Source organism: Salmo trutta, chromosome 17 (genome assembly GCF_901001165.1).
Source record: "Salmo trutta chromosome 17, fSalTru1.1, whole genome shotgun sequence".
Taxonomy (NCBI): domain Eukaryota; kingdom Metazoa; phylum Chordata; class Actinopteri; order Salmoniformes; family Salmonidae; genus Salmo; species Salmo trutta.
The window spans coordinates 10298950-10324050 of NC_042973.1; the positions used below are offsets into that span (position 1 = coordinate 10298950).

General features: G+C 44.3%; 1 protein-coding gene across 2 annotated transcripts; it reads right to left on the minus strand.

The window, feature by feature from the left end:
• Nucleotides 1-693: 693 nt before the first annotated feature.
• alkal1 (ALK and LTK ligand 1) lies at nt 694-16721 on the minus strand. 2 transcript variants are annotated; one of them, XR_003867324.1, is made up of 5 exons: nt 16282-16721; nt 15473-15757; nt 11842-11895; nt 4378-4451; nt 1220-1239 (listed from the first exon to the last, which is right to left on the minus strand). XR_003867324.1 is itself a non-coding variant. In XM_029695598.1 (4 exons), exons 2-4 carry the CDS (start codon nt 15744-15746, stop codon nt 1226-1228), a joined length of 342 nt encoding a protein of 113 aa, XP_029551458.1. In that variant the 5' UTR covers nt 15747-15757; nt 16282-16721; the 3' UTR covers nt 694-1225. The 2 variants fall into 2 exon arrangements, 1 of the variants encoding a protein (XP_029551458.1); XM_029695598.1 differs by lacking the exon at nt 4378-4451 and having other exon boundaries at nt 694-1239.
• Between the last annotated feature and the right edge of the window lie 8380 nt (nt 16722-25101).

The following is a 25101-nucleotide window of genomic DNA, read 5'->3' on the forward strand; positions in this document are numbered from 1 at the left end:
GCATCCTGGCCTAAAGACCAAGAAAACAAATCAGTCATGCACTAAAATTATTAAGACAACTTAGTGGATACATCTTAGTGCATACAACGTCAGTGGATGCACTATGGACTTCACCAATTCAAAGTAAAATATGTTAACAATATTTAACGCTTGTTGTTCATGTAATCAATTGTTTTGCTTCAGGCTATGAAACAGAACAGGTCCATTTGGTCCTATCGAGTTTGATTGCTTCACTTTCTGTTGATCAACAGTCTAAGATTGCAATGAGTTTGGGTTCTCAAGGGACTAACAGAAAAGTTTGCCAGCGATTTTGAAACCAAGTACATGATACATGAAATTGGGGAAATCAGTTTTGCCTTTGCGAACACATTGAGGAGAGGATTTAGCATTTTGTGTTGTTGCTAAAACGTGTGTTGTTTTGTAAATTGTAGGGGTTATGAGGTGTCCTGACTGAGTTGTCAGAGTTAAATAATTCCTCTTCTAATATCCCCGTGGTCTACCCAACAGTTGTGTGCGTCTATGGGCTTATAGTTTACGTCCCAAATGGCACCTTATTTACTATGTAGTGCACTACTTTGGGAATAGTGTGCTATTTGGGACATATTCCTGCTTACGGCTTCCCTATTGACTGTCCCAACACCAGAAGCTCAGAGATGTTTCCCTCAACACGCTCTTCCATAATAATTGCAAATATTCTGTGCTTCAATATTTTTTATTGTTAAGTACTGCAGTGCAGTATTACATTCGTCATCATTCAACATGTTTTCATTGACTGGAATCATTCAAGTGCCAAATTAAATACAATGGAGACAATGACAGTGAAATAAATATCTCAACGACCATGGTAGGACCGTCTCAGAATGTAATATTGACAAAGCAAATAATATTAAGTGAGACTAATTCAGACATGATGAGAAAAAATATCTTCATTAGGTGATAACTTTAAGAAAAGAATTGTATATTTCTGAATTATTGTGATTAATCATATACATATCATTTCAATAAATTGGTGTATTCAATATTAAATTAAGGTTCTTAAAAATACATGAATAATGAAGATAAAAAGAAAATCTATTTCATAAAACCAATAAAGGCTGCCAGCATTTTCATATACATACAGTATCAACAACACAAATAAAAATACTATAAACAATTACAATAATATGTTCTTAATGTGACTGCTGTGAATTGAAGGCACTTCCTGGGAAAAACATATATCCCTCTTTCAAAATTTTGAGCCTGAAACACACAGCAAAATTAAAACATTAACACAATTCAAACATTACCATAATGTTATTGTCAAAAACACTGTGTGTATTTTTCAAATGTAATTTTGAATTCCTTACGTTGTTAGTTTGAAAAATAGGCCACAGAATCTCCTGTCTAAAATTAGGTTTGAGCTGCCCTTCCGTATTTCCTTAGGGACTAAGGAAGGGCACTTCATGAGTTATTTTCTAATGAGCCGAATGAATGAATCAATGATTCAGCTAATAGGCCCTTTTAGGTCATTCTTTAGTCCCTTCCCTCCAGTGGCAGCAGCGAGACCTCTCTTTATGGTTCCGGATAGAGCACATTGTCAGAGTAAAAAAAGAATAATGACTGGAGAAACTGAAAAACTGTCAATGTGCCAGACCCCTCAATTTTCCAATCGAATGAATTCCAATTACACTCCAACTAACGCTGTGCTTGTAATGGGCTATTCGCGTAAGGCTTCATTCATGTTGGACCATCTAAAGGCCCATAGATGCCATCAACTGACATGGAGTTAGTTCTAAGTGAGCCTGAACACAAATAGGCCCAGAAATCATCATCTCTGCTGTGCTGTCGTCAGCCTCATCAGGTGGAGGTAATAGACAGGTGTAACAAAGGGTTATCAACTTAACACTGATGACGGTATCCAAAATTAGCTGGATCAAGACAATCAGGTTCTTCCTGTTTCATTGTCTGACCAAGCGGTGAGCATCTAACATCGTGTGACCCCACAACTTGTTAACACACTTGGTTGCACTTCCAAACTGTCTTCGTTTTTTTCTCACATTCTTAAGCTGTTGCAAGGCTTGCTGACGTTTAAAGGTTTTACTTTCTACATACAGCAGAATGCTCATTGCCCTTACAGTGCATTTGGAAAATATTCAGACCCCGTGACTTTTTACACATTTTGTTACGTTACCGCCTATTTTAAAATTGATTTAATCATTTTTCCCCCTCATCAATCTACACACAATACACCACAATGACAAAGAAAAAACAGTTTTTAAGACATTTTTGCAAATGTATAAAAAAAAAACTACCGAAATATCACATTTACATAAGTATTCAGACCCTTTACTCAGTACTTTGTTGAAGCACCTTGGGCAGTGATTACAGCCTTGAGTCTTCTTAGGTATGATGCTATAAGCTTGGCACACCTGTATTTGGGTAGTTTCTCCCATTCTTCTCTGCAGATCCTCTCAAGCTCTGTCAGGTTGGATGGGGAGCGTCGCTGCACAGCTATTCTCAGGTCTTTCCAGAGATGTTTAATCGGGTTCAAGTCCGGGCTCTGGCTGGGCCACTCAAGGACATTCAGAGACTTGTGCTGAAGCCACTCCTGTGTTGTCTTGGCTGTGTACTTAGGGTCGTTGTCCTGTTGGAAGGTGAACCTTCGCCTGAGGTCAAGGTTCTGAGCGCTCTGGAGCAGGTTTTCATCAAGGATCTATTTGTACTTTTTTCCGTTCATCTTTCCCTCGATCCTGACTAGTCCCCCAGTCCCTGCCGCTGAAAAACATCCCCACAGCATGATGCTGTCAGCACCATGCTCACCGTAGGGTTGGTGCCAGGTTTCCTCCAGACGTGACGCTGGCATTCAGGCCAAAGAGTTCAATCTTGGTTTCATCAAACCAGAGAATCTTGTTTCGCATGATCTGATAGTCCTTTAGTTGCCTTTTGGCAAACTCTAAGCGGGCTGTCATGTGCCTTTTACTGAGGAGTGGCTTCCGTCTGGCCACTCTACCATAAAGGCCTTATTGGTGGGTGGAGTGCTGCAGAGATGGTTGTCCTTCTGGAAGGTTCTCCCATCTCCATAGAGGAACTCTGGAGCTCTGTCAGAGTGACCATCGGGTTCTTGGTCACCTCCCTAACCAAGGCCCTTCTCCACCAATTGCTCAGTTTGGCCGTGCGGCCAGCTCTAGGAAGAGTCTTGGTGGTTCCAAACTTCTTCCATTTAAGTATGATGGAGGCCTCTGTGTTCTTCGGGGACCTTCTAATCTGCAGAAATGTTTTGGTCTCGGAGCTTTACGGACAATTCCTTCGTCATCATACCTTGGTTTTTGCTCTGACACGCACTGTCAACTGTGGGACCTAGACAGGTTTGTGCCTTTCCAAATCATGTCCAATCAATTTAATTTACCAATCAAGGTGTAGAAACATCTCAAGGATGATCAATGGAAACAGGATGCACCTGAGCTCAATTTCGAGTCTTATAGCAAAGGGTCTGAATACTTAGGTAAATAAGGTTTTTGTTTTTTATTTTTAATACATTTGCAAAAATGTCTAAAAACCTGTTTTTGCTTTGTCATTATGGAGCACTATGTGTAGATTAATGAGGATTTAAAAAAAATCTACTTTAGAATAAGGCTGTAACGTAACAAAATGTGGAAAAAGTCAAGGGGTCTGAATACTTTCCAAATGCACTCTATGTAGGCCCTAACTTATCGCTGACATGTAACTTTCTCATGACATTCGAATTAAAAGGATTTCAGCTAGTCAAATACTCGTCCTCATCTTTTTGATTTCCAAAAGAATGAGCTAAACTGTAAATAACCATGCGTAAATGTATTTAGATGAACGTTTGTTAAGGTGCTGTATATTACATTAGGATCTTGTCTTTGATGGAATAGAGTTGGAACGAAACAAAAGAGCCTAGTAACATTATATTTCAGAACATGTAGGACAGAAACTGTGGGAACACATGGATCTGATTATGGGAACATGAGTTATTTTCAATCCTTTCAGATTACTTACAGATGTCACAGACACAAATTAGAATAGCGAATGCCCACCAACAACATCATTCTCTCTTCCTGTGATTGGTATCACACATAATCAAGATGGCTGGGTTGAAAACACAGCCAACTATAATCTGGTGGAGCTGTACAGCATGTGAATCTCCATCAATACTAGATATGTATTTTCAATACGTAGTTACTAGGGAAATATTACAGGATTGCCACTTGTCAATCTTTACAGTTAAATATTCACAATAGAAATAAAATATTGTAAATCATTTCTATGTAGCTTTACCTCTAGAGCAAGGAGTCATACAATGTTAGACTAAGTTTACTAATCAACATAAAGCTTGATTTATGTGCCCCTTTGACAGTTAAAATAATTCATACTCACATGCAATGTCTACGATTGTGAGCAAAGTGGACTCATCGCTAGCCGTGTTAGCAATCTTGCACATCTTTTGTAGTCTGTAAAATGAAAAAGAAAACAGTTCATCCCTATTTGTTTCTTGTTCCCATTTTCTAACTGTCTTTCTATACTAAATATGAGCATTTCATGAATTACTCTCAAACACCTGACAGGTACAGACAGATACAGTGGAGGGACAGGAAAGAAGAGTAGAAGTGTGTATCAGGGTCAGAACCACAGCGTATGCAGTAGAAGTGTATATCAGGGTCAGAACCACAGCGTATGCAGTAGAAGTGTATATCAGAACCACAGCGTATGCAGTAGAAGTGTATATCAGGGTCAGAACCACAGCGTATGCAGTAGAAGTGTATATCAGAACCACAGCGTATGCAGTAGAAGTGTATATCAGAACCACAGCATACGCAGTAGAAGTGTATATCAGAACCACAGCGTATGCAGTAGAAGTGTATATCAGAACCACAGCATATGCAGTAGAAGTGTATATCAGGGTCAGAACCACAGCGTATGCAGTAGAAGTGTATATCAGAACCACAGCATACGCAGTAGAAGTGTATATCAGAACCACAGCGTATGCAGTAGAAGTGTATATCAGAACCACAGCATACGCAGTAGAAGTGTATATCAGAACCACAGCGTATGCAGTAGAAGTGTATATCAGAACCACAGCATACGCAGTAGAAGTGTATATCAGAACCACAGCATACGCAGTAGAAGTGTATATCAGAACCACAGCGTATGCAGTAGAAGTGTATATCAGAACCACAGCGTATGCAGTAGAAGTGTGTATCAGAACCAGAGCATATGTGTCACGCCCTGACCCTTCCATGGCGGGAGTCGCCGAGGAGTAAAGGAGGACAGCGACGACGCCGGGGTCCGCAACCCCAACAAGGGCAACCCCAAGTTTTTTTGCGAGGGGGGCACAAGGTGCGGTCGGCCGAGCCGAGAGCCAGAGACCGTCTGGGAGTTGATGGAGCAATTTGAGGAGGGTTATCGGAGAGAGGTGTTGGCTAGGAGTATGCTGCAGAGCAGGAGTTTTGAGGAGCGTGTCATCAGTCCGGTGCAACCTGTGCCGGCTCCACGCACCAGGCCTCCAGTGCACCTCTCCAGCCCGGTACGTCTTGTGACGGCTCCCCGCACTCGCCCTGAAGAGCGTGTCATCAGTCCTGTGAAACCTGTGCTGGCTCCACGCACCAGACCTCCAGTGCGCCTCCCCAGCCTGGTACATCCTGTGCCGGCTCCCTGCACTCGCCCTGAGGAGCGTGTCATCAGTCCGGTGCAACCGGCTCCACACACCAGGTCTCCAGTGCGCCTTCTCCGTCCAGGCACGGCGTCCAGTCCCGCTCCATGGCCGGAGCCTTCCTCTGCGCCGGTGCTCAGTCCAGGCACGGCGTCCAGTACCGCTTCATGGCCGGAGCCTTCCTCTGCGCTGGTGCCCAGTCCAGGCACGGCGTCCAGTCCCGCTCCATGGCCGGAGCCTTCCTCTGCACCGGTGCCCGGTCCGGGCACGGCGTTCAACCCGGCTCCATGGCCCCATCCGCGGTCTGAGCGGGTGCTACGTCCCACACCGGAGCCGCCACCAACACTAGTTGCCCACCCTAACCCTCCCCATCTAGTTTCAGGTTTTGAGGACGGAGTCCGCACCTTTGGGGGGGGTACTGTCATGCCCTGACCATAGAGAGCCCTCGGGGTTCTCTATGGTGTTTTAGGTCAGGGCGTGACTAGGGGGATTTCTAGTTAGTTTATTTCTATGTTGGTGTATGTGTATGGTTCCCAATTAGAGGCAGCTGATAATCGTTACCTCTAATTTGGGATCATACTTAGTTAGTTCCTTTTCCCACCTGCGTTGTTGGGTTTTGTTTTGTATGTGTGCTATTGTTCGCTACGTATTTCACATCGTTATATCTTTGTTGTTTTGAGAAGTTTCGCTATTATTATTAAAATGTGGAACTCTACTCACGCTGCGCCAATTGGTCCAATTATTTATATGACGACCGTGACAATATGCAGTAGAAATGTGTGCCAAAGGCATCAGCATTAATCACTATACCAGCCCAGGCCACAATACTTTTATATTTATTTGAATATAATACCATTTAAATGTTCTACCGTATGTTAATTCAGCTGTTCTGAACACAAACACAAAACGTGTAAATATTGTACTGTAGATGTGTTGAGTGCTACATTGGTATTATAATTTTACTCATTTGAGCTTCTGTTTTCATTTTTGTTATGACATTTTTTTTGTTCTATTCTTATTTTTGCCAGAAACCAGCAAGTAAACATTTCATTGTGTTGTGTACACATTGTATTGTCTTGCCCAGGATCCACAGGTGCCTGAGTATCAACCTGGAGGCCAGGAGAACAGGGGACTGAGTACAACCCTAGAGGCCAAGAGAACAGGGGACTGAGTACAACCCTAGAGGCCAGGGGAACAGGGGACTGAGTACCACCCTAGAGGCCAAGAGAACAGGGGACTGAGTACAACCCTAGAGGCCAGGGGAACAGGGGACTGAGTACCACCCTAGAGGCCAAGAGAACAGGGGACTGAGTACAACCCTAGAGGCCAGGGGAACAGGGGACTGAGTACCACCCTAGAGGCCAAGAGAACAGGGGACTGAGTACAACCCTGGAGGCCAAGAGAACAGGGGACTGAGTACAACCCTGGAGGTCAAGAGAACAGGGGACTGAGTACAACCCTGGAGGCCAAGAGAACAGGGGACTGAGTACAACCCTGGAGGCCAAGAGAACAGGGGACTGAGTACAACCCTAGAGGCCAGGAGAACAGGGGACTGAGTACAACCCTAGAGGCCAAGAGAACAGGGGACTGAGTACAACCCTAGAGGCCAAGAGAACAGGGGACTGAGTACAACCCTGGAGGCCAAGAGAACAGGGGACTGAGTACAACCCTGGAGGTCAAGAGAACAGGGGACTGAGTATAACCTGGAGGCCAAGAGAACAGGGGACTGAGTACAACCCTAGAGGCCAAGAGAACAGGGGACTGAGTACCACCCTAGAGGCCAGGAGAACAGGGGACTGAGTACAACCCTAGAGGCCAAGAGAACAGGGGACTGAGTACAACCCTAGAGGCCAAGAGAACAGGGGACTGAGTACAACCCTGGAGGCCAAGAGAACAGGGGACTGAGTACAACCCTGGAGGTCAAGAGAACAGGGGACTGAGTATAACCTGGAGGCCAAGAGAACAGGGGACTGAGTACAACCCTAGAGGCCAGGAGAACAGGGGACTGAGTACAACCTTGGAGGCCAAGAGAACAGGGGACTGAGTACAACCCTGGAGTCCAGGGAAACAGGGGACTGAGTACAACCCTGGAGGCCAAGAGAACAGGGGACTGAGTACAACCCTAGAGTCCAGGGAAACAGGGGACTGAGTACAACCCTAGAGGCCAGGAGAACAGGGGACTGAGTACAACCCTAGAGGCCAAGAGAACAGGGGACTGAGTACAACCCTAGAGGCCAAGAGAACAGGGGACTGAGTACAACCCTGGAGGCCAAGAGAACAGGGGACTGAGTACAACCCTAGAGGCCAAGAGAACAGGGGACTGAGTACAACCCTAGAGGCCAAGGGAACAGGGGACTGAGTACAACCCTAGAGGCCAGGGGAACAGGGGACTGAGTACCACCCTAGAGGCCAAGAGAACAGGGGACTGAGTACAACCCTAGAGGCCAAGAGAACAGGGGACTGAGTACAACCCTGGAGGCCAAGAGAACAGGGGACTGAGTACAACCCTGGAGGCCAGGGGAACAGGGGACTGAGTACCACCCTAGAGGCCAGGGGAACAGGGGACTGAGTACCACCCTAGAGGCCAGGGGAACAGGGGACTGAGTACCACCCTAGAGGCCAAGAGGACAGGGGACTGAATACAACCCTAGAGGCCAAGAGAACAGGGGACTGAGTACCACCCTAGAGGCCAGGGGAACAGGGGACTGAGTACAACCCTAGAGGCCAAGAGAACAGGGGACTGAGTACCACCCTAGAGGCCAAGAGAACAGGGGACTGAGTACAACCCTAGAGGCCAAGAGAACAGGGGACTGAGTACAACCCTAGAGGCCAGGGGAACAGGGGACTGAGTACAACCCTAGAGGCCAAGAGAACAGGGGACTGAGTACAACCTTGGAGGCCAAGAGAACAGGGGACTGAGTACAACCTTGGAGGCCAAGAGAACAGGGGACTGAGTACAACCGTGGAGGCCAAGAGAACAGGGGACTGAGTACAACCCTAGAGTCCAGGGAAACAGGGGACTGAGTACAACCCTAGAGGCCAGGAGAACAGGGGACTGAGTACAACCCTAGAGGCCAAGGGAACAGGGGACTGAGTACAACCCTAGAGGCCAAGAGAACAGGGGACTGAGTACTAGCCTAGAGGCCAAGGGAACAGGGGACTGAGTACAACCCTAGAGGCCAGGGGAACAGGGGACTGAGTACAACCCTAGAGGCCAGGGGAACAGGGGACTGAGTACAACCCTAGAGGCCAGGGGAACAGGGAGGCCTGATTTAAAGAGTTTCACTAAACTGAGTTTCAGCAATGTGCAAGGCTGTTGTGGTTGTGTTTCTCTTTATTGACAACACGAAAAAGAAGACTGAGAAAGTCCATGCTCTAATTCACTGGTCCACAATGGAGGCAGGGCTGCTGCTTAGACACCTCAGTTCAGGCAGCCATCTGAGAAACTGACATACCGTCTGAGGACATACTGAGGGCATTCCCTACCTACTGTAGGATGTCATCGGTTCCTTTTCCAATAAAAACTACGACAATACGATTGTTCGTTACATCTGCTAAACTAATGTTTACATCATTTAATGGCACATGATGTATTAGATGCCCTTGATAATTGTCTGCTTTCTGTCTGTGGTTATTAATTTACTTAGAGTAAGACCCGTGGCAAAGAAAGTCGTTGTGGGCAAAATGTTGGCAGTAAATACATTTCCCACAGAATAATATTGGCAGTGGAAGGAACATCATTGCCATCATGTAGTCAGGGACCACAGTTGTAAATTAGTGGTTAGCTAATGAATAAAGTGGTGTAAATGACGATCAGAAACCAAGATTACTGATCACAAATATAGATGAACACAGTATTATGACATAAAAAATGTATACATACATGCTGGTCTTGAACAATCCCTTGTGTTGTGATAGAGTCTATGAAAATGTGTTCTACATTCTGATGAGAACTTGACTGGTCCTGCTTAAAAGAAAAGCTCTTATCAGGAAACCGAAAACAAATGTTAATGTGTTCCATTTCCTTTCCTTCTTTTGAACATCTCCATAACATAACTGAAGTGGATCCCACTTGACATTAGCAACAACGTCAAAAGAGCAACAATATTTTCGGACACGGGTGCAAAACATGATCTTGCTGTCAAGATACTCTTTACTAAGGCAGAGCTCCAACCAAGGCAGAGCTCCAACCAAGGCAGAGCTCCAGCTATGGCAGAGCTCCAACCAAGGCAGAGCTCCAACCAAGGCAGAGCTCCAACCAAGGCAGAGCTCCAGCTCTGGCAGAGCTCCAACCAAGGCAGAGCTCCAACCAAGGCAGAGCTCCAACTATGACAGAGCTCCAGCTATGCATATGACTAACTATGCAAACGACACTCTATTACCAAAGACATTGAAATGTATATTTATAGATTTTGTGGTATGCCAATTTGTTGTTTAATGACTTACCTATGACTTATTGATAATGCAATGTCCATATAGTTAGGCTGATCATATATTTTACTTCGGTTTTATATTGTATGACATCGTACTGAATATATACCAAGATATAAATATACACAGAGTATATAAAACATTAACAACACTTGCTCTTTCCATGACATAGACTGACCAGCTGAATTCAGGTGAAAGCTCTGATCCCTTATTGATGTCACTTGTTAAATCCACTTCAATCAATGTAGATGAAGGGGAGGAGACAGGTTAAAGAAGGATTTTTAAGCCTTGAGACAATTGAGACATGGATTGTGTATGAGTGCCATTCAGAGGGTGAATGGGCAAAACAACATATTTTAAGTAGCTTTGATCCGCTGATGGGTTTTTCACACTCAGCAGTTTCCCATGTGTATCAAGAATGGTCCACCACCCAAAGGACATTCAGCCAACTTGACACAACTGTGGGAAGCATTGGACTCAACATGGACCAGCATCCCTGTGGAATGCTTTCAACACCTTGTAGAGTCCATGCCCTGACGAATTAAGGCTGTTCTGAGGGCAAAAGGGGGATGCAACTCAATATTAGGAAGGTGTTGTTATTGTTTTGCACAATCAGTGTATATAAATGTTCAAATAAACCTAAACCTAGCTACTCTCAGTCTCATTAATCATTGTTCTACTGGTCCATACTAATTCATGATATGACATCACAAAAGGACTCAGACTTAGAATGAAAGGGGAAATCTGCAGTAGGTACAGTACATCCATTTGTTTTACTTATAAATTAATGATATTTACCCATTGATTCTTGAAGAATATAACTTATAAATGCCTCATGAACTTAGTTAAAATGTCACACTCCATGTAAACAAAGTAAATGTAAACAAACTCTATACAGCCTCAAAACATGGTTAAAACTAGAATGTTGTTATGATGGATGGTCAGTTCTTGCATCCATAGCTCGGTCTATGAATTTGACAGTGGTTACATTTCTCCAGACCCATTCCTCAGCTTTTTAGCAAAACAGTGGTGCGGAGTTCGCTTTATTATTGTTTTAATTGCTGATTGCCGCTTTAATGATCACAACTAAGTACTTCTGGGCCTTTAGCGAGCTTCTGGATAACAGATTTTCAAACCAATTACTGAAGTCTGTTCAGAGGTCCTGCTACAAAAAATCAGCTTAACCTTACGTTGCCTTCAACTTTACCCCGCCTGTTTCTGCCAGAGTAATGTTCTCCACTTCTCTCCCCTACTACCCTCATAAATTAATTTATTGGCAACTTTCTCCAGCACAACTTTGAGGTCCATCCCAGGCAATGACATAGTTTTAGGGATTTGGTTCTTGTCTAGGAATAACTTCGAACTGTCACACCATGGCTGAACTTTGGAAAGTTGAATAAAAATGCTCCTTGATTAGCCATTAAAGAGGCGTGACTCAACTCACAGAGCAGAGTCTTCCTCTGACAAATGAAATAGTTTTACATGGATTGATTTTTTTTATATAATGATAGCTGACATAATGTGTGCAGAGCTGTATGTATCAAGTGTCTCAGAGAAGAAGTGCTGATTTAGGATCAGTTTTGCTTCTTAAGTCACAATGAATAAGATTACATGGACAGAGGGGACCTGATCCTAGATCAGCACTCCTACTCTGAGAGGCTTGATACACATGGTCCCAGATGTAAGGTGAGATTGATCCAGAAACAAATGGGGAAAACATTGAATGTTGATGAAATAGTCTTTGATAGCATTTATCTTACCTGTGAAATGCTTTATGAACTTGTCTTTCAGGTTTATATCTCTTGGGACATTATCTACAAAAAAATGAAAAAGAGAAGTTACCAATCAGTGAAACCTCTTACCATTAAAGATGAAATCCTTAATGGTGAAATGGTCACGCCCGCAATATTTCAACAACAAACAAGTTACTTCAACAACAATCACAATGTTCTTCTCTCTGACATCATGGCACGCGCAATAGAACACCAGAATAGGTACTGCGCTCCTCTCCTCCATTTCATCAACAAAACAAAAACAATAACAAAGGCGCTGGGGCGAACATTGGCACTGTTTCCCCTTTTACGGATTTCAGCTTTAAGATAACCCTTTGGAAATAGGTAAATGTGTGTAAATGAAGTTACCTAGAGAATGTAGATACCAACAAACACCCGCCTCACCTGTGCCAATGCAGTAAAGAAAGCGCTATCAGAGAATAGGCCTATACATGTTTTTTTTCTTGGAACAGAGCTGATGGGAGGAAACGACGATGAGTTCTTAAGTATGTGATAAATGTTTTTTATATAAAAATTCACAGATTGTCTCACAACTGAGGACAAGCCAACAGGCTTATAGGCTCCTTGTTCACATTCTGTAGCTCAGCCAAGCCCATCCACTCTCCAAACATGCAAAGCACACAGGTGTCAGACGCGGCTTTCAGGCAAACGGCGTAAGGAGATTATTTCCCAGCATTTATAATACTTATCAATGTCATGAGAATAATTCCGTGCAGCTAGCTGTGGTGCTTATTTTACCAGAACGGACCGAGGAATGAGCAGCGCTCTCTGATGCAGAAATTGTGAAAGATGATCGGTTCAATAGACTAGAGTAAGCCAAGGCAATGTGTTTGATGTTCAGACATACCACTGGGCATTAAGGAAAACAACGACTCATCACTCCAGTATAAAGAGATGAACAGGCTATGGGTCTTATCTAAGGGGAATAAGGGTCCTGAATCCTTAACCTGGCTCCAGCCTAGATCAGACGTGAGTTATGTAAGTGTGAAAACGGCAGGTAAATGCTAACACCAGCAGGCTGGATTACCCCAAATCCAGAAATATTGTTTTGGCCGCTGGAGTCTGTACATTGGTCATAAGACCAGTGGTGGTAGTGGAGGGTAAACGCAAGCAAACACAGTTTACCCGTCGTTTTTGGGGGGCCCAACAGTTTACCCACCTTTTGCGGAAAAATGCATTGAAAGAATAGGAAGTGTTACTTTTTTACCGCAACCGACAATCACAATTTACCCACCTATTCTTTACCACTACACAACTGCTGACTATCCACTGATATAGGGGAACAATACTGTTTGATGGAGGCACCAAAGGGACTGACTAATGCAACATACAGTTTGTTTGGAGTGTTTTTCAGTTTGTAGCATGATCACTTTGAAGACTTCAGATATACAGTACCCCATGATCCTGACGATAAATCATTACATTTATATTTACATTTTAGTCATTTAGCAGACGCTCTTATCCAGAGTGACTTACAGTAGCGAAGGCATACAATTTCATACATTTTTTTCTGTGCTGGCCCCCCGTGGGAATTGAACCCACAACCCTGGCTTGCAAACACCATGCTCTACCAACTGAGCTACAGGGAAGGCTAAATCATTTGGCCTTGCTCACGATAAACGTTGAATATTTCTGTCAGTCTATTTTTTGGAGTTTCACTCTCCTGCTTCTGTTTATCAGGTAGGGACAGGTACATAAAAAAAGATGGTAATACACACACATCTCATAACAACTCAGATTGTAGGTGGTAAGAAAAGAGAGATACCGATAGTTTACGCTTTGGTAAAGATAATGGAAACTGTGTACAGGAGGTATTTGTTTTTTTTTCTATGTGACTGTGGGTCTTAAGGAATGGTGCATGCACTGCTTACTAATGTGCAGCATTTGACTTCCTCAAAAGGTACATTCCGCCTGGCCAGCAGCCTGTATGGTTCTCTGCCTGTTACACAGTGGGTCTGAAACACTGCCTGGACAACATCATTACAAATAAAGCCTCTGACTGAACCTTGACCCAAAGTTTGACCGGAATGTTGGAACATCTTTAAAACCAATATTTTGGATGTTAATATGGACAGTCTGAGGGAACGTGTACCATTGCTCAGAGAATCAACAAACTTACATGGTCCAAGCACACCAAGACAGTCGTGAAGACGGCATGACAAAGCCTATTCCCCCTCAGGAAACTAGAAAGATTTGGCATGGGTCCTGAGATCCTCAAAAGGTTCTACAGCTGCAACATCGAGAGCATCTTGACCGGTTGCATCACTGCCTGGTACTGCAATTGCTCAGATTCCGACTGCAAGGCACTACAGAGGGTAGTGCGTACGGCCCAGTACATCACTGGGGCTAAGCTGCCTGCCATCCAGGATCTCTACATCAGGCGGTGTCAGAGGAAGGCCCTAAAAATTGTCAAAGACCCCAGCCACCCCAGTCATAGACTGTTCTCTCTACTACCACATGGCAAGCAGTACCGGAGTGCCAAGTCTAGGACAAAAAGGCTTCTCAACAGTTTTTACCACCAAGCCATAAGACTCCTGAACAGGTAATCAAATGGTTACCCGGACTATTTGCATTGTGTGCCCCCCCAACCCCTCTTTACACTGCTGCTACTCTCTGTTTATCTTATATGCATAGTCACTTTAACCATATCTACATGTACATACTACCTCAATCAGCCTGACTAACCGGTGTCTGTATGTAGCCTCGCTACTTTTATAGCCTCGCTACTGTTATTTTTCACTGTCTTTTTACTGTTGTTTTTATTTCTTTACTTACCTATTGTTCACCTAATACCTTTTTTGCACTATTGGTTAGAGCCTGTAAGTAAGCATTTCACTGTAAGGTCTACACCTGTTGTATTCGGCGCACGTGACAAATAAACTTTGATTTGATTTGGTAGAAATAGCTACGTGTTCAAGGCTGACTATACTGTGTGCCACGTGAGTGTCCTGGGTCTCACGTCACCTGTGATGCGTTCCTGTGACGCTCGCCATTGGCTGGTCAAGGTGCTAGAGAAGGCAGATCGTTCAGCAATGTATCCTGAATTGAATGAATCATTCACAAGTTTAGTATACTAATGATGCTCCGCACCCTTGGCATCTTAGTTGGTGATGGTCCACATCAGCCATTGATAATATTTTCACGACGCAATGATACCTCACTAGTCACGTGAGAGGGTTCATTGTGGCTTTTTCAGGGTGCCAATTGTGTACTGGAATTGGAATATAGATCCCCACTTTACACACTATCACACCAGTGATTGAAATACAGTTCATTACCCCAATTGTTGCTGATATTATCTCACCCCCAAACAGTGAAGCGTACTTGCATCGATTGCATTTATACTCAGATTTTTTGTTTTGTTTATAACATAGTAATCATTTGTAGCTTTTTTAACAAACATCTTGGCATCTCTCACCTCCTCAAATCACAAAGTGTGACATTTCTTACATGGAAATGGACATGTAAGCATGATTAAAAGGCTATAGTAGTAAAGATATTGATACAGACCAACGGCAGCTGTCAAGCCCTGGTCAAGCCCTTGTAAAATAGGGATTACAGTTTCATCATGGCCTAAAAATAAATCTTATCAGCTTACCTATGGGTCTACTGTTATCCAGCCTAGGAACATATAAAGGCTTTTCTCCAGAGGAGAAGTTCATGTCTTGGGCTGCGGGGAAGAGACCACTGTTATAGCGACTGGAGACTGAAGGCTTGTCCCCCCATTGGCTGTCTCCGTTAACCTGTAAGATATGGTCCAGCAGGATCCTTCTCTCTTTCTGCCTCACCTCCTTGCTGTCCATGCACTGGCCCGAGCTGATCAGCAGAAGGAATAAACTGGACAGTATGTGGCATTTTCTCACTGCCTGCATGGCTATTCTAGCTAGGCAAACAAGCAAACACAAATCAAGTTAGACACAGTGTTGGAAAGAAGCAAATTATGTATGTGCAAAGTGACTTTCTATCACCCCCAGAAATATGGGTATCAAATGAATTGTGGCGGGAACAGTGTGAAGTAGCTCATTAAATGAAGAACACAAGTGAACAAACAATCTAATTGACACGAAACTGGGTAACAAATGCAACTCTGAGTAAGATATTTTTACTTAAAATGATCAAATTTAGAGGGAATGAAAATGTTGCCAACAAAACAATTGGTAACATTATGTTTAACATACCACAATACAATGCTACAGCAATGCTGATATATTTATCTAATATAACACAGCAATAAAACAAGATGTCTTGACTTCATTTCAATCAGGTATGAGAACATTTGCTTTGATAAATAGTAACTTTCAAGTGTTGATGACAGTAGGCTACGTTTTATCCCTACAAAGCAGATGACAATAACATGGACATACACATATCATCTAAAATTTACTTGGGAAAAAACCTACAACTTACTTTAATGTATTAAAGGAGGCTTATGTCCTAAAAAGTGGACGCGAGTTGTCTGTATCAAATCTCTCTAGACGTTGTCAGTTGTTTCGCGTTTTGGGAGAAGATTCCGTTGTCTGCAGCAAGTCTTCTGAGTCTTGATATCATGCGTCCCGTTTTATACGTTCAGCGAGCTTCTTGAAGGTAATACAATCGATTTCGAGTGGGTGGTAGGCAACTGTTGACATCTTTGGTTTAATTTCTTCCACTGCTGTTCGCTCCGTTTGGCATGTGCCCCTCCTTGCAACATCAACCATCCGTTACGTCTAAAACCATCACTGAATGTGGGCTAAGAACACCACTTTACTCCTTATACCTGTTTAGGAAAAACAATGTTACAATGTCGAATTTGGATAGGAGAGAGTAATGCTGAGGTTTCCATTTGGGGAAAGGGAGGTTATCCAATGCGCGCAGCTGTATGTGAACTAAGTTTCCAAAGTTGCGAGACCTGTTGAAGGCAGGGGTGTTTCTCAGTGGCCGACGGGCTAGAAACTGACCTGTGTCGGCTAATTGCCGTGCGGATGCTTTTGAACATGGATGTCCAGGTCTTGTGACCGCCTAAGCCCGGCAGAGAATGCGCTTTCAATAACAGCCCTCGGACTGATTCCAGCATTTGAGAGAGTTCAAAATAGAATATATTTTCGGGTATGGATTGTTTATCACATACAATTACGTGGTTTGGTTGTCACTCTAGGACAATTGTAGTTCAAATAGACAAGAGACAGTTTTGATACAGGCAAGTAGGCTAGCCTAGACTATAGGCTGTGTGTTGATCTTATGAGTTATAGCATGGGCCTACACATGTCAGGAGACAGCTCAAACATTTATTGAAAGATATTTTGTACACATGCGTGTCATGACGTGCAGTTATCAGTGCTTCTTTTGTAAATCGGGAGATAATGGAACAAAAGGTGAGCACGAGAGTGGGGTGACCTGGGAGTTCTAAGGTACCAGAACTCATTAGAAAGATCACCTTTATAATAAAGCATTGCATGCATATCATCACATTTGCGAAGTGGCATAGAGCAGTAGAGAAGAGGCACTTATAGAAGTTGCACACATGGGGAACATTTTTAGTAGCCTGGGGTCCGGGAAATGTTTGGCTTTTTATAAACGCATTTCATGCAATTCATCGCCTTAGACCAAGTGGTGCAGCGGTCTAAGGCACTGCATCTCAATGCAAGAGGCGTCACTAGAGTCGCCTGGTTCGAATCGAGGTTCTATCACATCCGGCGGTGTATTGGGAGACCCATAGGGCGACGCACAATTGCCCCAGTTTTGACCGGGATAGGCCGTCATTGTAAATAATAATTTGTTCTTAAAATAAAAATACATTTTTTTTTTTTTTTTTTTAAATCACTGGAGACTTTGGCAGAATATTTTGTTATACCGCACAAATGATGAAATGGCAGGCTACTTTGACACTGACAAATTGAGAATCTGAGATCAATAAAAACGACCTTGTCTTGAATCCATCAATAGCCTAGGCCTAGGTGTGTGGAGACATATTGTATGCTACTAAAAGGCTTTCCCGTTTCAATGACGGACCCAACGATGCGCAGCTCACCTGATGCGCTCGTGCCAAAAGCCTATAAAACAATCGTAAAACAATATTTGGAAGTTGATCAAATATGTTGGTAGCCTACAGCATTGAGTCTTCTCTTTTCAGCAGGAGCCATTTGCTTTCCAATCTGTTTTTTCCTTGATTGTATTTGAAATATTGCGAAAGGCCTGTTTTGTCTGCATGCTGTTTTTTCACTGACAAATTTACCGCATGTTCCCGACTGTAGGCTATTTCTTGTTATTAGGCTACAATCCACAGCTCTGTCGCTGGATTATAGGTCTTCCCATGGTGTAATAGGATATGATTTCATTTATTTCTGAACAGAGCAGTAATTCTATAACTTTGGAAAATGTATTTACATTTATCAGGGGTGCTGCAGTTCGTTCAGAACACTTCGCGTGGCTATGATTATATTGTGAAATACATGAAGTACAACGTTGGAAAGATGAGAGTTTCAGGCTCGGGAAAGAGATCACAGAAAGTGATGTGATACATATTACTGGCGCGCTTCTCACACAGCCACAGCCACGGCCACGCGTTAGTCTCAAATGTAGGTTATGATGTTTCACAAACCATAAACCCGGACCGGCCCAACCCAAATCAACTCTTAGAATATTAGGCGCGGGCTGAAAATCTACTTTTTCACATTACGCTTTTTTTGTGGGGCAGGATAAATAACTAAGAGGCAACTCGCATGAACTTTGATAACGTGTATTAGAATCTTTACATTGTAAAAAATGAACATGATTTGTCATGACAGGAGAGTTACCGGATCCGGCCGAAAATCTCCCCCTGCCAGAATTCCCCCCTTCGTGTGCGACTTGCTTGCTAGTTGAGATTTCGGCTCATCACCCCGTTGTCAGTTTAGCCTACATTTCAGTGATCTTAGTAGCAGAAAGCATTTTTTTTATTTGTGTCCTTCAAGGCAGCTGTCAATGATCACGTTAGCCTGCGTTTCATGTATTGTTATGGTGGTTTGATCGCCCGGGAGGCACTAGTAATGTCTGAAGGTTTCGGTTTGGCTATTTGTTTCAACTGTATTAGTCTATAAATAAATATATTTTTCAAAATTCGTCATCTCTCCTATGTCTTATTCGACTAGTAGTTGTTTTGAAATGTTTATTGCTTGCCTACATTTTACTCCCTCTTCTATGTTTAATATAACACACATACATTAATTATTTATTTCGTTTGCCTATCCTGACGTGAAGTTTGTTCTATAGAAAGTATTTGACTCTAGCCACAAAATTAAGGAAATTAGAAAGGGGGGGGGGGGGGGGTCGGCAAGGCCATTTTCTTTCCTGCAGAAATCCCCCCACCCTTCTAATTTCCTTAATTTTGTGGCTAGTCAAATACTTTCTGTGGCACACACTACTGGTCAACATGAGCTACCAACATGATTATGAAGTGTGCCAGGCCTTGCAGTCCCAAGATAGAAGGGGGGGGGGGGGCAACAAAATGGCCTTGCCGAAATCCTTCCCCCCCTTCTAATTTCCTTCATTTTGTCACCCCTCTTGTTGTCTGACAGAACATTTTGCATTTTTAAAGCAAATTTCCTGCAATTCTACAGATTTTGCCATGTCTTGTGTGTTCATATGATACCTGAGTGATCAAAATCCCAAGTACCCGTCACAGCAGCACACAGAACGAGGCAGGGTTGGCTGTGGGCGGGGTCGGTTCAGGCTGGCCACGCCACCACACGTTTTTATTGGTTGAGGCGCATTTGCGTCACACCATGCTCGATACAACGTAGTGATACGTCAGCAGTCAGCGCGTACATGTAACCGAAGATTATGGATATACTGACAAGATACATGTCTCTCCGCCCTCACGATGGGAGTCGTTGTCCACATAGCAGCATGGCGGGCTGTCTATTTCCCGCCTATCCTTTCTTTGGATTGGTGGATACTACTGTCCCCAACTAAAAAAAATCTTGGTCGACCAAGTGTTGTCTGTTCTTTCAACCAATCGATTGGTCACATTTTTTAAACATGTATTTTTCCATATATAGACACATCCTATTTGTTTTAATCAAATCAACTATATGCACTGAGCTTGTCTGATGCTTTAATCAAACCGCTTGATGAAATTTAGTCTATGCCACTACGACATTGCTTATCCTAATATTTATATATTCCTTAATTCCGTTCTTTTACTTTTAGGTTTGTGTGCATTATGCGTTTGTTGTGAATTGTTAGACATTACTGCACTGTTAGAGCTAGAAACACAAGCATTTCGCTACACCCGCAATAACATCTGCTAAACATGTGTATGTGACCAATAGCATTTGATTTAAGACACACAAATGACTAGAGGGATTCCAACCGCAATTGATTTGATTGTGCCGGGCACTTGCTGTGCTGTGTTAAAAAAAAGATGATGAGTGACTGTGAGACTAGCACCCGTTGTCTCTCTCTCCTCCCTGCTGCAGCGACCACCACAGAACATCAACACTGTGTATCGTGCTGTCTGTGTTACTGAAGTTATGTTATCGGAAAGTTATATTACCGAAATCCCTAATTTGTTTAGGAAAAACATTCCCTATTCCCTCAACCCTTGCTCTCTTTAAAACTCTGAACACCATAACAAATGTGACAGCAAAACGAATGCAGAGGATGTAACAAAAAAACTCAAAATGGGGCAATGTTTACTGGTTGCTCAGAAGGTAAAGGGGAAGTTGGATGTGTGGAATAAATTTGACTAGTGGAAAATACTGGAGATCAAGAAAAACAATTTAATGAGCAAGTGCTGGGTGCATATTATGTGTGTCAAACAGGTGCAGTTAGATAACAATATAATTTTTTTGACATTTGGAACAATTTTAACAAGACTAAATATGTTATAAGCATACCAGAGAGTCTGTTGTAGCACTTTTTAGTTTTTTTTTGTAAAGCCTTCATTACAGCAAAGACTAAAAACAGTTGCAATAATTTGGTCGCTTTGTTATGTGATTTGTAAAAAAAAAAATGATTGATTGCATTTCAAATCACGAAAGACTCGTATGCTGTGTGATGACATGAACATATACATTATAGATTGATACAGTAGCCTATGTAAGTATTGAAAAATAGGCCTCAGTAAGTTACGGTATTAAGACTAAACAGGATGTGCTCTTAGGCCTACAGCTCGATGGTGGTTATACAAGGATACTATACTAACCCTACTAATGATAATGACATGACTTATTATTATAATGGTGGATATATAAGGCTGCTATACTAACCCTACTAATGATAATGACATGACTTATTATTATAATGGTGGTTATACAAGGATACTATATTAAGCCTACTAATGATAATGACATGTCTTTTATTATTATAATGATGGTCATAATAATAATAGTAATAATAACAATAAGAAGGAGATCAAGGAAAAGGAGGGTTATTATTATTATTATAAATGTAATGGTTTTCTTAGAGAAGTGGAGGAGTCAAGCGCAGGACACAGGGATAAAGGTAAACAAACGTGTTTACTAAAAATATCAATAAATCTTCTCATAGAAAAATACATTGTTTGGAGAAACACCTCCAACTACACAAAACAGACAAACAATCACCGACAAGACACACAGGAAATGCAGAGGTTAAATAATGAACATGATTAGCGAAATGAAAAACAGGTGTACACAATAAAGACAAAACCAAACGAACAGTGAAACATCGATCGGTGGCAACTAGTAAGCCGGTGACGTCGACCGCCGCCCGAACAAGGAGAGGGGCCGACTTCGGCGGGAGTCGTGACAGTACCCCCCTCCTGACGCGCGGCTCCAGCAGCGCGCCGACACCGGCCTCGGGGACGACCCGGAGGACGGGGAGCAGGGCGATCTGGACGGAAGCGGTGAAAATCCTGGATTAACGACGGATCCAGGATGTCTTCCGCCGGTACCCAGCTTCGCTCCTCCGGGCCATACCCCTCCCACTCCACGAGGTACTGAAGGCCCCTCGCCCGACGTCTGGAGTCCATAATGGCTCGAACAGTATATGCCGGGGCACCCTCGATGTCCAGAGGGGGCGGAGGAACCTCCCGTACCTCAGACTGCTGGAGCGGACCAGTCACCACCGGCCTGAGGAGAGACACATGGAACGAGGGGTTAATAATCAGGGGGAAGTTGTAACCTATAACAAACCTTGTTCAATCTCCTGAGGACTTTAAATGGCCCCACAAACCGCGGACCCAGCTTCCGGCAGGGCAGGTGAAGGGGCAGGTTTCGGGTCGAGAGCCAGACCCGATCCCCCGGTGCATAAACCGGGGCCTCACTGCGGTGGCTGTCGGCACTCGCCTTTTGCCGCCTGATGGCTCGTTGAAGACGTACATGGGCAGCGTTCCATGTCTCCTCCGAGTGCCGAAACCATTCATCCACCGCAGGAGCCTCGATCTGGCTCTGATGCCATGGTGCCAGGACCGGCTGATACCCTAGCACACACTGAAAAGGGGTAAGGTTAGTGGAAGAGTGGCGTAGGGAATTTTGGGCCATCTCCGCCCAAGGGATAAATGATGCCCACTCTCCCGGCCGGTCCTGGCAATAGGACCGCAGAAACCTACCCACCTCTTGGTTGACTCTTTCCACTTGCCCGTGGAACCCTGAGGTAAGGCTGACCGAGATCCCCAGGCGTTCCATAAACGCCCTCCAGACTCTAGACGTAAATTGGGGACCCCGATCAGAGACTATATCCTCAGGCACCCCGTAGTGCCGGAATACATGGGGCCTCCGCAGTCTGTAGAGCCGTAGGGAGACCGGGCAAAGGAAGGAGACAGCAGGACTTAGAAAACCGATCCACAACGACCAGGATCGTGGTGTTACCCCGTGACGGGGGAAGATCCGTCACGAAATCCACCGATAGGTGTGACCACGGTCGTTGCGGAACGGGAAGGGGTTGTAATTTCCCTCTGGGCAGATGTCTAGGTGCCTTGCACTGTGCGCATACCGAACAGGAGGAGACATAAACCCTCACGTCCTTGGCTAACGTGGGCCACCAGTACTTCCCCGTAAGGCAGCGCACCGTCCGACCTATACCAGGATGACCAGAGGAGGGTGATGTGTGGGCCCAACAGATCAAACGATCGCGAACATCAAACGGCATGTACACGCGCCCAACGGGACACTGGGAGGGAGTGGGTTCTGCATGTGACGCCTGTTCGATGTCCGCGTCCACCTCCCATACCACCGGTGCCACCAGGCATGAGGCTGGAATTATGGGAGTGGGCTCTGTGGACCGCTCCTCTGTATCATACAGCCGGGACAGTGCGTCTGCCTTGACGTTCTGGGAACCTGGTTTATAGGAAAGTGAAAGAAAAGCGTGTGAAAAACATAGCCCACCTAGCCTGGCGAGGGTTCAGTCTCCTCGCTGCCCGAATATACTCCAGATTTCGGTGGTCAGTCCAAATGAGGAAAGGGTGTCTAGCCCCCTCAAGCCAATGTCTCCACGCTTTCAGAGCCCCGACAACAGCTAACAACTCCCTATCCCCCACGTCATAGTTTCGCTCCGCCGGGCTGAGGTTCTTCGAAAAGAAAGCACAGGGGTGGAGTTTTGGTGGTTTACCCGAGCGCTCAGATAGCACAGCCCCTATTCCAGCCTCGGATGCATCCACCTCAACTATGAACGCTAAGGAGGGATCAGGATGCGCCAGCACTGGAGCCGTGGTAAACAGAGCATTCAGGTTACCAAAAGCTCTGTCCGCCTCAGCCGACCACCGCAATCGCACTGGTCCCCCCTTCAGTAAGGAGGTAATGGGAGCCGCCACCTGGCCACAGCCCCGGATAAACCTCCGGTAGTAGTTGGCAAACCCTAAAAACCGCTGCACCTCGTTTACCGTTGTTGGAGTCGGCCAATTACGCACGGCTGAAATGCGGTCAGTCTCTATCTCCACCTCTGACGCGGACAAACGGTACCCAAGGAAGGAGACGGACTGTTGAAAGAACAGACATTTCTCTGCCTTGACGTAAAGGTCATGCTCCAACAGTCGACCAAGCACCGTACGCACAAGGGACACATGCTCAGCGCGGGTGGTGGAGTATATGAGAATATCATCTATATACACCACTACACCCCGCCCGTGCAGGTCCCTGAAGATCTCATCCACAAATGATTGGAAGACGGACGAGGTACTCATAGTGCCCAGAAGTAGTGCTAAATGCCGTCTTCCACTCATCCCCTCCCCTGATACGCACCAGGTTGTACGCGCTCCTGAGGTCCAATTTTGTGAAGAAGCACGCCCCGAGCAATGACTCTGTCATACTGGTGATCAGAGGCAGCGGGTAACTGTATTTAACAGTAATCTGGTTCAAACCTCGATAGTCAATGCACGGGCGTAAACCTCCATCGTTCTTCTTCACAAAAAAGAAGCTTGAGGAGACAGGTGAAATGGAGGGCCGAATGTATCCCTGTCCCAGAGATTCAGCGACATATGTTTCCATAGCCGCCGTCTCCTCCTGTGACAGAGGATACACATGACTCCTGGGAAGTGCAGCACCCTCCAGGAGATTTATCGCACAATCCCCCGGTCGATGGGGTGGTAATTGCTTCCTTTTACAGAAGGCGATTGCCAAATCGGCATATTCGGGAGGAATGTGCATGGTGGAAACCTGGTTTGGACTTTCCACCGTAGTGGCACCTAAGGAAACACCTAAACACCTCCCTGAACACTGACAGGACCATCCCTTGAGAACTAGTTGTCGACCGCCGAACGCCGCCCGAACAAGGAGAGGGGCCGACTTCGGCGGGAGTCGTGACAATAAATATATATTTTTTTACATTTTAGAACAGTGTAAACACTAAATAAATTATAAGCGTACCAGAGAGGCTGGTCTAACTGGAAAAAAGTGTAAAGCCTTTATTACAACACAGCAAAGATTAAAAACAGACATATTTGTGAAATAATTTTGTTTATCTGACGTGGTTGCATGAGGCTTGGTGCTCACGGAATCAGTAGACTATTAAACAAACACTAAAACAGGCAACAGAAGCAGGATCTGTCTTATTTCTGTAGATATATATGGATGATTTATAAAGCCAGGCACATATAACAGTTAGGCTGTTGATTATCAAATCAAATGTATTTATATAGCCCTTCTTACATCAGCTGATATCTCAAAGTGCTGTACAGAAACCCAGCCTAAAACCCCAAACAGCAAGCAATGCAGGTGTAGAAGCACGGTGGCTAGGAAAAACTCCCTAGAAAGGCAGGAACCTAGGAAGAAACCTAGAGAGGAACCAGGCTAT

Coding starts and splice junctions, on each gene's coding strand:
- alkal1 (XM_029695598.1), bottom strand. CDS start 15,746: ATGCAGGCAGTGAGAAAATGCCACATACTGTCCAGTTTATTCCTTCTG. Junction 11,896..15,472: donor GGATAACAGTAGACCCATAG/GTAAGCTGATAA, acceptor ATTTTTTTGTAG/ATAATGTCCCAAGAGATATA.